Source organism: Parambassis ranga, chromosome 2 (genome assembly GCF_900634625.1).
Source record: "Parambassis ranga chromosome 2, fParRan2.1, whole genome shotgun sequence".
Lineage (NCBI taxonomy): Eukaryota > Metazoa > Chordata > Actinopteri > Ambassidae > Parambassis > Parambassis ranga.
In genome coordinates, this window is record NC_041023.1 from 15,428,634 (window position 1) to 15,443,353 (window position 14,720).

At 39.0% G+C, this 14,720-nt stretch overlaps 1 protein-coding gene across 1 annotated transcript in view; it reads left to right on the forward strand.

Annotated features, from left to right (window-relative positions):
* The window catches only part of khdrbs3 (KH domain containing, RNA binding, signal transduction associated 3), an 81,658-nt gene that overhangs the window by 32,602 nt on the left and 34,336 nt on the right, over nt 1-14,720 (forward strand). The window contains exons 2-3 of the mRNA XM_028399134.1: nt 6,213-6,331; nt 13,818-13,934. Of these exons, the coding sequence (XP_028254935.1) occupies nt 6,213-6,331; nt 13,818-13,934 (236 nt within the window). The remainder of the gene's footprint in view (nt 1-6,212; nt 6,332-13,817; nt 13,935-14,720) is intronic.

The window sequence follows — 14,720 nt, forward strand, 5'->3', positions numbered from 1 at the left end:
TGCCAGTATTGCTGTCTGTGAATAGATTGCAGTTTGTTCTGCTTAAGTGTTCTGCTTAAAAGGTCAGGAAGCCTGTCGAACAGCATTGTTGGTTCTTACACAAGTAACAAACAAAATTGTGCCTCAGAGTTGCTGGTAGTGATGTTTTAGAACACGCTAGCATGCCAAGCTAAATAAAGTGTCATCCTTATCAGGTAAACAATAGAATAGAATAGAAATACATTATTTATCCCAAGCTGGGAAATGTTGCTATTGCAGCAGCAATGCACAGGCACTCAGCAAACTACAAATATATATATATATATATATATATATTTGTAGTTTGCTGAGTATTTGTAGTATATATATATATATATATATATATATATGTGTGTGTATATATATATATATATGTATGTATATATATATATATATATGTATATATATATATAGTATTGCTGCATATAGCCGACGCAGGTAGCTAGTCGACCATGTAAACTAGCAAAATAGCAAAGGGAAACGGAACCAGAGTACAGTTTTACAAGCTGTTTGAAATAACCAGGGAAGAATTTTGAAGTCAAAAGTCTGGTGTTCATGAATTACGGAGGGGCTTGGCACCATGGTAGCCAGGAACACTGGTAAAAAGCTTGTAATAGGTGGACTAATTTTGAGCCATGAAGTGTGTTTAATGTTGAAAAATGTCTCTTTTAGCCCCAAATAATTAATCTTTTTTAAGCTATTTTAAACAAGTTGTTTTAATGCCTAAACCTCACAATGAGTAAAGAACAATATAACCATCCCAAGGGTTCTGGATTAAAGTCTGGACCAATGCCAGAGTCCAGCCCTAAATCCCTATTTGTGGCAAAAAAAGCTTTACATTTATTGTGTTTATGTTTAACAGATGGAGATGAGGTAAACTGAGTTCACTGAATCATCTCAACATTTGTCAATCCCTCTGTTCTTCCTAGTAACACACAAAGGGAGTGCAGATTGTGTGTTTATGTTCTCTCCCACCTCTCAACATGAAATCTGTAGACTTTATGACACAACTGCTTCTGCATGCAACTCGGCAAGTCAAGCATAATCCCAGAAAATCTACCCAGCTTATGAATTTTAAATGGGTGAAGCCTTATCACAGAGCCGCTTTTAAGTGATTCAGTTTCTAGTAGTGAAGCAGGCAGCAGGGATGATGTCCCGTTGTGAATTGTCACCACCCGGGCGGATGTATTAGATAGACTGTAAATAAATTTTTAATGTGTGCTTTAGTTGTAAAGTTGTTTTATGTAGGAAAAGTTTAGACTAAACCAAATTTTATTGAAACTCTTTTTTTGGTGCACTCTGATTTAATTGAAAGTTCTGAGAGAACACCGTTTTACACAAAAGTGTTGACTCTTGAAGTTAGGAAATAAAAAGAATTTTTTCATCTAATATGTCTCAACAGTGCAGATGGAATGAATGAATAAAATATTGAATCTTGAAGATTTTAAGTCGAGCTTCACTCTGACTCTGGTCTATGAGCTCCTTTAGGAGCCACATGGCCTAAGTATTGCTGAATATGTATGTATATCCTGTGATGTATATCCCCCTTGTGATGAGGGCTCCTAGTACTAATACTTGTGCAATTCACTTATTTCTCAGAAGCACTGATTTAGTTTAAGATGAGGCATGCACCATGGAAGATTTGAAAAATGATGTATACCGTTAAATTTAGTTATTTTAAATGCCACACTTGAAAGCTGAAAATGGCTGTAACAGAAAGAGGAAAAACGCCATCTAACTGCCCCATAGCCCTCCATGTCTTCCTTTTGAGTCATTACATTAAGGTTTAACTGAGCGGCAACCTTCGGGGCTCAGACTTGAAGCCCATGCGGAAGTGTCGAAAGGTGTAGTTCATGCTGCAACCACTGGGGGCTGGCTCCAGAAGCGAATCATTTCCCATAGACTCCCATGTTAAAATGGCCAACTTCACAGCAGAAATGTTCTGGTCTCAAATGATAAGTTCTCTTCTACTGTCAATTGTGGGGGGGTGAATTTCAATAATTATGGGTGTTGCCTGTGGCGCTGCCAACATGGTGGCGGTTGGAGCGTCCCGGAGGCTCCCACCGAGCCTGAAAACAGCTCTTCAGAAACAGACAGGTGACGTCACGGAAGCTCTGTCCATAGTTTTTACTGTCAATGGGTTTAAGAACCATGAGTATCATTATCCTGTTGAAAGGTCCATTTCCTGATGTACAGATGGCCACTACAATGCAGTGTTAATTTTGTTGACGAATCATTTTCGTCATAGTTTTCGTTAACGACCTTTTTTTGCTGATAAAAACGAGACGATAACTAAATAAAAACTAACGCACGGTGCCAAAAACGAAGACGAAATGGATTGACACTTTCGTCAACGAATAAAAACGAGACGAAATTATTGATGGAGACGAGATCCAATCAGAGCAAATTTTGTTTGTGGAAAGGGAGGGACGAATCAGGAGACGGCGGCAGAGAGCCAATCAGAAGTGCTCTCTCTGTGTAAGGACGTTGCGCCGCGATGCTGGAAGAAGGCGTACTCATGCATGGTCACACAAAACAGGAGAACCGACACACAGACACGTTTAATTTCAAGACAATCAAGACGGTTTACAAACCGTGCGGAGCGACTATCAGCGGTAAAAACAATAAACCTGAAGCGACATTTGCAGACGAGTCATCTTAACTTCCGTTCAAAGATACACGTGACAAAATCTATAAATGAAGACACCGCTGCTGATGGTTTTACAGCATGCGACCTGTTTCTAAGCTGTCACTGAAGTGTTTTGCTGTAGTTATGGAGTATTCATGAAGAAGGTCATGACTGAACAGTGTATTCAGGGAGAGCAGCTCACTGTTCACTGCTGCTTTTGTGAAAAGATAATAGCAATTAAATAAAGAGATGTTTGTTTCAAATAACACAAGTTAAAGCTGTGCCTGTTTTTATTGCACAATCAAACCTTAAATATTTCATGAAAAATATATATCATAGAATTTTTTTGATATTTAGTCGACTAAAACTAGACTAAAACTTTAAAAATGTTGATGACTAAAACGTGACTAAAATCAAATTCAATCAAACATTTTAGTCACAAGACTAAAATAATAATAATAAATAATAAGAATCACCCTCATCAGTCCTTATATGTATTTTTTACAATCCTGCATAGGTCTGTTTGTGTGATGATCCTGTGGTGACATCATGGAGACTTCTTTTTGTATGTTTGGTTTGGTATAACTAGTCCTCGAGTTAAATAAATGCCATGTGCGCTTGTTTACATGTGTAGTCTGTATCTTTAGGCTGACAGTAGAAGCAAAGGAACAAAAAGAATTTAGCTGCTCTTCAGCAACAAGAAAAAACCCACGGCAGCCACACAGCCCCCATCAGGGATACACGATGTGCATACATATTCAGCAATATATAATATATAGGCCAAGCAGCTCCCTGAGAGTAAACATAGCAGGGAAATCTTCAGAAAGCGATGTTTTCATTCATTTTATTCCATTTAGGTCTCTGTGCTTCTGAGAGGCATGTTGGCTTTAAAAGCCTTATCAGCCCACTGAATTCCTTTCATTCATCACACTCTGCAGCTTCTCCATTGTTGTTGAAAAGACACATCACATAAAGAACTGCAACCATGCTGTAACCACTGTAAAGAGTCCTAATGATACGTTTTGTATTGAGTTCCACTTCTTCAGATTAGAGACAAAGGTCTGTGTTGGCACAGAGGATTCAGATGAAGCTGGGAGGAGAGAAGAAAAGTAACAAGAGGCGACTTGTGCTGGTGTCAGTGATGCTTGTTTAAGCTCTTTTGGTTTGAGTACTTAGTAATGACTCTGAGGTGGAGGTGCGATTCCAGGTTTAGAGTGGAAGCTCATGTGAAGCTAGCTTTTAGCTGCTTGTTATTACACCTGCTGATTGATTAGCGTGCCACATGGGAGCTTATTTGAACCTGAAAAGCTAAATTTTTTTCCTTTGTACTGCTGTGCTGAGAAGAAATCTCAGTCACAATCTCGCCCCATCACATCAGAGGTGGAATGTTTTGAGGACAACGCCTGGTGGAAGGAGGAAACTGTCTTGGCATGTTGCTAGGCGATGCATTAATATTAATGTTGTCTTTTCTCAGAACGTGTGCACTCTCTGCACCCCCTTGGGATAAACTGAAGCTTAAAGATATCTCCATCTCACTGATACTTCTTTTTATCCTCGTTAAAACTCATATCAAAGGTTTTAATTACATTCTGCTAATGTAATGCTGCAGAGCTTTGTCAGGAAATCACAATTAAGCGTTTGCTGATAATGCAGTGTAAAGAATGTTACCAACATGTGAGCGGGTTGGACTTTCATGAAAAGGAGCTTATTTTGCCTGAATCTAATCACAATGGCATCTGACTGACTTTAAAAACCTGAACTGAAACTCATGATTGCTCTCTTATAATCTTTTTTTTTTTCTTTTATTCCCTACTCTCTGTATGTTCAAAAAAAAAAGAATCATTCTGCGCAGGAGAAATAAATCTGTGATTGAGTTCACCCTCTGCCTCACCCCCTTCCCCTGTAAGGCTTTTAGCCTGGAGTCTGTGCCTCCCTACACCTCTCCGCTGCCCTCTCTACAAAAACCATTTTCCCGGCGCTGAAACACAGATGTTATCCATCTGATTAAACGTTCAAGGTTACATCTCCAAATACATCAAAGTCCACCTCACCCTGAAAAGAAGAAGCGTGACAGCCAGTATTTTTGGTTGCCTGGAGGTGCAAGCTCCAGTGTCATCCCCTTCATTTTTTTTTTTTATTGTTTTTTTTTATAGGCACATGAAAGGGACCGCGCCACGTGTTGTGTCTGCTCAAGCAAATCGAGTGTCCCTGCTCAAATTACAAAGTATTAATGGGTGGCGGGATGAGGCGCAACTGTATAGACAAGGTTCATTTTCCAGGTCTCCAAAAAAATTATACAAAAAATGGAACAATCTGCTAGTACCACTCATCACATATGAGTGTCTGCAGAGCTGGCTTTCTCTAAAATAAATAAATACATTTGTGGCCTCAAAATCCAAAATATAATCCCAATGACACCAATGTGTCTTATTTTTCCTGCATTCCCTTGACACTGCTGCGGTGTTGTTTTCATTTACTGTTAAGTTTCCTCTCCACTTGGTGGGGCATCAAAGACTACTGGTTAAGGTTAAAATGAAAAAATGGTGGAGATTTTATGATAAAAAAAATGTTTCAAAACAAGAACAGCGAAACATAACAAACTAAATGACTAACTCATTGATTAATTTGCAGAACAAAACATTGATGACATGTTATTAACACAACAAAACACAGAGTAGCTTTTCAGCTTTTGAAAATATTCCCACCAATACCTCTTGAATTAACTGTGGTCATCAGGGTTTAATTGTTATTTATGATATGATTTTTATTTTTTTGTCTGATCGTTGAGCCGATCTGATCATTTTAGTTTAATTATGCATCGTGCAAACATCAAGATATTAAAAGTAATCCATTGTGTATACTCAACAACCAAACAGCTCTGCATTGAATGTAATATGAGCAAACACAAACTTCCTTTCTCTTCTGCCACATTCACATAAAAAATAAGGGAACTTCAGCACCTCCTGCATGGTTGTGAAGTGTATGCATATCTATGTGTGTGTGTGTGTGTGTGTGTGTGTGTGTGTGTGTGTGAAGTTTGTGCTTTAGAACATAAGTGCTAACAAATTTGATGTCCATGATCCTTTGCCTTATTTGTAGGGGTCGCCCTCTACTCCTACACATATCTTATGCCCACATTTTAGCTAAGCCCACAGATTGTCAGCGTAGGTGGATGAACCCTCTGTGACATCAAACGACGCCATGATGTTTAGAGTCCCTGAGTAGACCTAACTTGCAATAAATTCAAACACAGGCAAATGTGAGGGGCTCAGTAAGCCCTGGGAGGCTTTGGCTGTGGTCAGCCCAACACCAGATGACATCCATACTTACCCAAGGCTTGATACCATTAATGTTGTCTACAGGTAACGGCAGTGTGGGCTAAGTGATGGTGTAGGCCAGCAGGTCTTTAGAGGCCCATGTTGTCTGCCACCACCTCTTAAACAACCTAAGACAAGACTCTTCTTAAAGCACAGACCTAGTACATATAAAAGTATTCATAAGACACACAGCAGTTTAAGTATCTACTTTTCAATGACTCATTACGTTTGTTCTATCTTCTTTCTAGAGATCGATAAAGTTCAGAAAGACGAGGGCAAGGAGGAGGAGAAGTTCATCGATGTCGTCATCAACAAGAACATGAAACTGGGCCAGAAAGTTTTAATACCAGTCAAGCAGTTTCCTAAAGTAAGTCTTATACCACCACCACCACCAGAGACTCTTCTACACATGTGATGTGCACAGATAGGGAATTTTAGATTGTGTTATTTATAGATAATGAAGTCAACTACAGTAGCTCTGGTTTTGATTTAAATTCCTTCCAACAGCCGCTTGACACTTTTTGTTGATGCTTTATGTTATTAGATGTAGCATATCTGGAAGACTGTTCAGGCCGGGTGAGCTGACAGAACTAGGGTAGAACTATGTTGGGGATGCTACTTCCTGTCTGTTTAAGGTTTTGTAATGTTACAACTCTCACTTCTGCACTTACACACGCACACACACCTCTCCATCTCTCTGACCTTGGTCAATGACGCTTTGATGTCCCGGTATATTAATTTGTCAATGAATATTTATGAATATATGATTTAAAGGAATTATCTCACACTGGTTTTCATTTTCTTGAGTGTTCAGTGGATTTGTTATGATTCATAGTTTTCAACCCTTTTTTGTGTAAATTAACGACTTGCACTGTGAGGGCATGATGGCAATGTGGCCCACGATATAAAGTCTGAGACAGCCGGCGTCATGATGACCTCCGCACGAAGCCCTTTTGAGCAATAACACAGTTGCCACATGAGCCTCACTCATTGTGAGGAGACCATCAACCAGCTGCGGCGTTTATTGGAGCCACAAGCTCCAGTGCATTACTGTGCTCCATTCACATTAAAAGTGAAAGGGAACACTCCTAGACGGGGGACATCACTTAAGTTTTCACCTCAGGCCCCCAAGGGGGAAGGAGAGCAGTGAGCCAATGACCACGGAAGCAGTTCAGAAAACACTGCATGAATAATTTCACCAATGTTTATAATGACATGCAGAGTGAAATAATACCGATGTCATCTGTGATGTATCATGTTTTATATTAGACCACACCCAGCTCTTAATTTAACACTTTTGATCCTTATCACATCTTCCACAGACACATTTTTGATCTTTAATGTAAAACAGTTATGAGTGAAAAATTAAAACTTGTCTGTGAGTGTAGAAAAGGGACTTATGACCAAAAGCGTGAAGCCTAATTATTATCATAACTTCATCTAACTTATGTATGACTGATTTATTTTTTGCCACATTGCTATCATGACTAAAAAGATGATTCTGCTGATGGGGACACATATAACAAACCAATATCAGCTGTCTCTCTGCTTGTATTACACAGTGGTCAACATACATTATCATGGACTACACTGCATGTGTGAGCTCACTGTGCATGTACTTTGCTCTGACATACTGTCAGGGTGCTACGCTATTCAAACTAATGGAGTACAGCGGTGCCAGCACTAAAATCTTGTTGTTAAAGTGATTTTAATGTTACAAAAGTAGTTTTCGAACCACAATGCATGTGAACTAAACAGGAAGTTCTCAATTTTAGAAACCTATGCACTGCTCTAAATTAATTAGGTCACCAGGTGTCAACATGCTCTCTATTTAGAGCTCAAATGAAGTCTACAAAATAATCTCGACGAGTGCTGACTGAGCATTTTGCTCCATACAGCATGTATGTCGTGTTATCCGGAGCCTGATCCCAGTCTCCGAGGTTCACAGCTAAACAGATTTGCTTTGACAGCTTTGATAAGTAGAGCCACTAATACGCTGTTTAGAGCTCCAACAAGCCACCGAAGGAAGACAAATTCAATTTGTTCTATCTGACAGGTAGCAATGGCAAGAGTGATCGGCCTGACTCGAATGGGTTTTTTCTCCTGAGCTGCAAGCATCACCTTTTGGCTCCTGGCATTGAAGTGGCACAGCCATTTTCCAAATAGCCATTTAGAAGCATGCGCGGACAGGCTGAATGTGTCCTCTGCAAACATAGCTTTGTATCAAAATGAAGCAGGGCAAGGACAGCACGCAGCGGGTTCCACGCTGCTGACTCTGTGGTAAAATAGACATGATTCTCAGCAACACTGATGGATTGTTAGTCTTTCATAGATATTGGCAGGAGCGATAGTATTATTGTGTTGTACGGTTACACTTAAATATTGCAGAGAAAGATCACCAGCCAGAAAAAAACATGAATTAATTCTAAAAATTTAAACCTATGATTTATCCAGTGTGACACATAAAGTAATGCCTACTCACAGACTATAAATACCCTGCCTCTTTTAAATACTGATGCACTATCATCTGTATATTCCGTATCTGTGGGCCCTCTCTTACAGTGCATCTTTTTTGGCAGAAGGCACCACAGGCCATTAGCGAGGTGTGAGGAGTCCCACTGGTTTATTTCCAGTTCAGACTGTGGCTTTTCTCTGCGCTGGAAGCGGTCATTTATCCTTCTGCTGTCGTTCCTACCATGCTGTCCTCAGCACACTGACTCTCTGTGAGCACACCTTTCACCAGATTTGCAGTAATACATTTAGTAAACGATGAAAAGACCTCAGATCTGCCCCTTTATCTCCCTGCCACCCACCCCCTTGTGGTGATTAAGGTGTGATTAATCATACACCATTACTCTATCTGAGTCAGATTCTATACTTTCACTACTTTTTTGTTTCACCAATTATTCAAATTTTGATTAATTTATTATTTGTATCTATTTATTTACCATGCAACTACCACAACCAAGTACTGGGTGATAACCTGTGATTAAACACATCAGCTTTTATTCTGGTGATTACAGTCAGCAGCACAATCCTCTCACATAGTCTAATGACAGGAATCGGTACAGAAGCTCAGGCAGGTTTTTATAAGTCACATAATCCCTCATGATAACGAAAGCATTAGCCAAACCCCTAAGCATCAATCACAGTACAAGTCAGATGGATTTTGATGTGATAAACAGCAGGGTTTACTGTTATTTGTTTATATATATATATAGGGATTGTCCATACCAGGATATGTGCGTGACGGCACTGACTGGCTGGTGGTGTGTTTAAATGTCTGGATTTAGACTTTCCTGGGACATTTACTGGCATTAACCAAACAAATAGAAAGCCTACTTGGATGATCTATTTTTAAATAGTCAGGAAGTGAAGAGCTATATATAATACTTGTACTACAGTACATATTTATGGTTTTGTGGTTTTTGAGCGAGAGAGAGAGAGAAGATAAAAAATAATTACTGGAGTATACCCTGCATTCTACTAACTTGCAATATCAATTTAATGTTTATGCAATTTAATTCAGAAAAAAATGTTAATCCAACTATTGTCTTAACATGTATGTATTTCTCTACAGCACCTGCAAGTAATACATCATGATCAGTGAAGAGTAAGTGAAGAAGAGGGTTTTACTTCTACAAAAGAGAAAGATGCAGCTATCACACATTTCTGAAAAATTACAAACAACCAAAAAAATCATATAATGCCACAAGAAGGTCCATCCCAGATAAATCACCTGCCTTTATCACCAGATGAGATTGGATGTTACACATGCAGACAATAGGTTAAGACACTAGCTTTGTGATGCTGAGTCTCTCACTGTCACTGATACAGCACTTATTACACATTACACTGTGAAATGCAATCACCAGTACTACCAAACACTGGAGACTCCCTGTAAAAGTCACCATGTTTGTATGCCTGTGCGTGCCTACCCATATGGTTCATATGGGTAAACTCACCCACTCCCTAAAAAGCCTGAAGATGAACAGTGTGATATGCAGCTTACTCATTTGTGGTGCCTCCAGCCTCAGCTGGAGTTGGCAAGTTAGCAGGTGATTCTAGTGTTTGGTTGTGAGAATGAGTCCACACAACACTTCTCATTGTTATCTAAAAAGCTTTCACTGCTTGTGTTAAGCTCATTATTACAAATAAAATAGTAGCAGCTCCGATAGATATAGTGTGCAAAAATATTATTTGGTACTTAATGCTACATAAGTATAATGCTCATAAAATTAGCATGCCAATGGGCAGTTTATCTCAGCTGTATATATTTATATTTCACCCACACTCCATCTCAAATTTGACCAGTTATTTAAATTAAATTAAATTAAATTAAGAAACCTTTATTAGTCCCACAATGGGGAAATTGCTTAACAGTGACTAGGGAGGAGTTGGGATTGAACCACCAACCATTTGGTTATTGGACAACCCTGCTATACCACTGAGCCACTGCTGCCCAAATTTTGGTATATTTTGGTAAAGTGATGACAAACAGCTATACAAGAAATTATATTTCACAAAATCCTTTGGTCTGATTCACTTGTAACTTGATATTCCATTGTAAATAACATCTAAGCCTCATTCAGCCATTTCAATGTGCGCACTACACTTTATTTTTTTCATGCAAAAAACAGTCAGAGGAGAGATCAATAAGCAAGTGTCCTGTATAATCCACTGAAATTGAAATTAAAGACAATTAAACACCATGAATTCACAGAAAAGCTTCTTTTTCTGTTGATGAACTAAAACTTCAGTTTTGTTCAAAATAGCTGAGCTATAAAATTACAGTTCTGTCATTGAATTAACAACAGTGTTACTAAATCTTACACAATTAAATTCTGTAATCAGTAAATTAAGCTTTCAGAGAATATTAAAGGAAGAGTTTCAGCAGGTGTTTGGTTAGCACAGGACATTGATACACATTGACATACTTCTCATTCAGCAGACTATGTATTTAAGCTGCCTTCTCAGATAACTGTATCTAAACAAAGTAGGACATTTACACAGCCTGACTCTTTCTAACCATACCCCTGATTTCACAGAAAACGCTGTCAATTTATGTTGGAATAATTTTTCTTTCACAGTCTATCTGATTTCTCTCTTCCTGTAAATGCGCTTCTTTGTTCTCTCTCTCTCTCTCTCTCTCTCCGATGCCCATGTACACACAGTTGATATGGCTTCCCTACTCTGGAAAGCAACACAGCATCGCTTTGTTCCCCATCAGAAAACAAGCTTTTCTGCTTGTTCAAGCATTTTTTTTTTTTTTACACAGTTGGGAGTCAGAGGACTTGGGATATCCACACAAACATCCTGGACACTGCGTCCCATACACAACCTGACAGGTGGATGGGCGAGGGCGCACAAAAAAAAGAAAAAAAAAAGCTCTGGTAGCTCTAAGTGATGTCGGCTGTGTGATCAGGCTCTGTGAATCATTGTTCAGGAGATGGCACAGCTCAGTGATCAAGGCTCTATCCAGGTGGAAATGATGGATGCCCAGGACATCGGTTAAACTCAGCACATTTAGAACATTTCCCAACACCCTCCGTGCTGTCTCCTTTGATGATGCTTGTGTAAACTTGAAGCCATTATATTGAGGACACATTTGTTTGCTTAGATATCTTTTAAATTAAAATTATCATGAGACAGCAATACATTCTGTTTAAAATAGTGGAAGTTCACCTGAACTGCAACAATTATTCAGCTGTTCAAGTGAGCATTTTTCTATATATGAACAAAAATTCTCAGGAGGGCCACAAAGCACCATGTTGTGCACCTCATTTGGCCCATGGACCATAAGACGATCATCAGTGTTCCACATTCATCCATCCAGATCATAACTAAGGAGGCCATTTATTTCCATTCACAAGTGCAGGGCTGGAATTAGCACAGTAGGAAATAGTATTTACTTTTTAGGCCTGTGTTGAATAGGGTCCCAGTATGATCACATTCAGTCACAGAATTTTGGTGTAATTATAAAAGCTGAAGAAACACACAGCAGCTGAGAACTGCTGGAGTTCAGCTTGGTCAGAATAAAAACCCAACAGTCAGTTACAGCATTAGAGTGATTCACTAAAGCTTGCCTCTCAAATCCCTCAACCAGGTATTGGCAGGAGCCTCCTAATAAGCACTCGCTTCCTGAACAAAAGGCAGGAGATATATAGGTGAGGCGCAGAACAAAACTGGCTTTTTTTTTTTTTTTTTAACCTCCTGCTCATTAACTGATGACCTAGATAGTGGAGGAAGACAGCTGTATAACTCTGTGTTAAAGGAAAAAACACAGGAAAAGGGAGGAAAGCCACCCTTTTGTCTCTCTGACCATCTCCAGCTGATGGTGGAAGTATGGTTAGCCCGCATTAGAGTTGGACGACTTTGATGGCCGTCTGCGCGGCTTGACGCGGTAATGCATAGCATTTGTGTTTTCATGGCTAAAGAGCAGTGACCCTGTGAAGTGATCTAATCCGGGAAGCCTTTGATCGACGGTGATGCCTCAGAGGTGGTCATGTTCAATGTTAACTCAAACAAGCACATTATGATAATGTCACACCCTCAGCATTTATATTCAGTTATTTCAGCACCAAGGGAAATATTTTTGCTATGGACTTAACTGAGATAAATTCTAATCTAATGATTTTTTTTTTTTACAAGTTATTACATGACACTTTCTGTAATGATAAGAATAATCTAACTTTGCAATATGCTGATTGCTTAAATCAGCATATGGTAAGCTTGGAATTCTGGCCATATTTCATTGGTTGTTGATTAATTGCTTTCAATTTAAATATAACATCTGCCAATTTCAATCAAGTTTAGTAATGAAGCAGAGTGTTCTCACATATGGATGCATGGTCAGTATCTGAAAGACGAGTAGGATCTTAGTTCCAATTATCCCTTCAGACCTGAATGGAAGTCATTATGCAGCAGGTTTTTCTTTTTTTAAACAGACCCTATGTTCTGCCTCTACAAACTACCATAACACCCTCCCTTATGTAAACTAGCCTCTGTTATGCTGTTCTATCAACATTAACTGTAACTCGTCATCAACATAATTTGCTGTCTAATATATTGACAGTTGCCACGGTAACAAGAGTTACTTTCCCTATCAGTATTAAGAATGTTATAGCTCATGAGTGCAATGTCTATTTTTAAATGTGCTTCAGGCACAATTTATCGATCTTACATGAAATAAAACATATGTATTTTTGAAGACCTTCCAATCAAAGAAAAATGAGAATATTAAGTTACATTAGAAGTGCATCATTATTATTATAGTGTGTCTGTTCTTCCTCACTCAGTTTCAATTTGTATCAATGTCTAATGGAAACTGTATCCTCTGATGGTTATGTGAGTTGTTTTTGCCCTGGTTGCTGCCTCTCAGGTAACTTTCAGACCTCTGTAACATACTATAGAGGTGGAGGTTGTTATGACTAAATGCCTGAAAGAAAAAGACTGCTCACACTACGCCATGCTTTAAAACCTGTACACAATATGAATGCAAATGTAACAATAACTATGTGATCCTGAGTACCTGTGCATGCACCAAATATGTTCTCCCCATTTCTGAGACCAACTCTTATTACAGCACATTGGGAGTTTAATGTTATTTTTCTGGGAACACACTTTTTTTAGCAGGGTACAACCACAGAAAAGGTGACACATTGAAATCTGAAACCACTGAAAGTCATCTCTGTAATGCTTCCTCATGGATTTTATCCAGACAGACAACTGCCAGAAAAAAAAATGCTGATAAATTTTCATTAGCTTCAGTCACTGGTCGACTGACATAAGAAAAGTCTTTGCTCTTTATCTCAAATGCACAGATTCTGACTGATCCGCGCTCTCTGTTGCAGTTTAACTTTGTCGGCAAACTCCTCGGGCCACGCGGGAACTCGTTAAAGAGACTACAGGAGGACACTCTCACAAAGATGTCAATTCTCGGTAAAGGATCTATGAGAGACAAAGAAAAGGTAACTCTACTGTTATTTCATTTTTTATATTCCTGCTCTACCTGCTCCTTCCCCATCATTTTACCTGCAACTGTTTCTCTATTACAAGGCTTGAAGTGAAGGTAGGGGTTAAAAGCTGTGAAGATCCCATATCAAAGGTTTCTGACCATGCAGTGCTGCAGTCTTAGTTTTCCTCAATAGTGTTCTTTCCAGAAAGGTTATAAACTCTCATAAGTTCTCACTACATTTGATTGACAGCTCTTGGGTCATGCAGGCTGCATTAGAGTTTTTACAAAAACAGCTACATCTTGAAAACAAATTTCAAAAGTTTATGGAAATGATCTCAGGGATCACCAGACTTGCCTGACATCGCTCAAAGCCTGCTTCCTCTCCCTCTATCTCTCTCATAGAAAGCACAATACACACACTGATTCTCGGTTTTATTTTCAAATAAATTCAGAAACTCGGGGTGAGACAGATGCTTTTTGTAAAAGAAACTTCCTGGATGGACTGAAGCAGAAATGACTTGATATTTCAAACACAAGCCAGGTTAATGACGTCTATCATCCGTGATCACGCCAGCACATAAAAAAAGGATATATAAATGCCTCTAACAGCCGATCTTTAGCAGCACAATTGATTGCACAGAGTCCAGTTTAACTGGGAATAAATCTGCTTCACTTGTCTCTCCCTGCGTTGTCAGGGGAGATTTGTTGTTGGCAATGATTCTTGCTATCATACAGCACATTCTTTTGATTACTGTGATCAATAGCCTTTGATGGCTGACTCCCTCTCGAGTACCTGGAG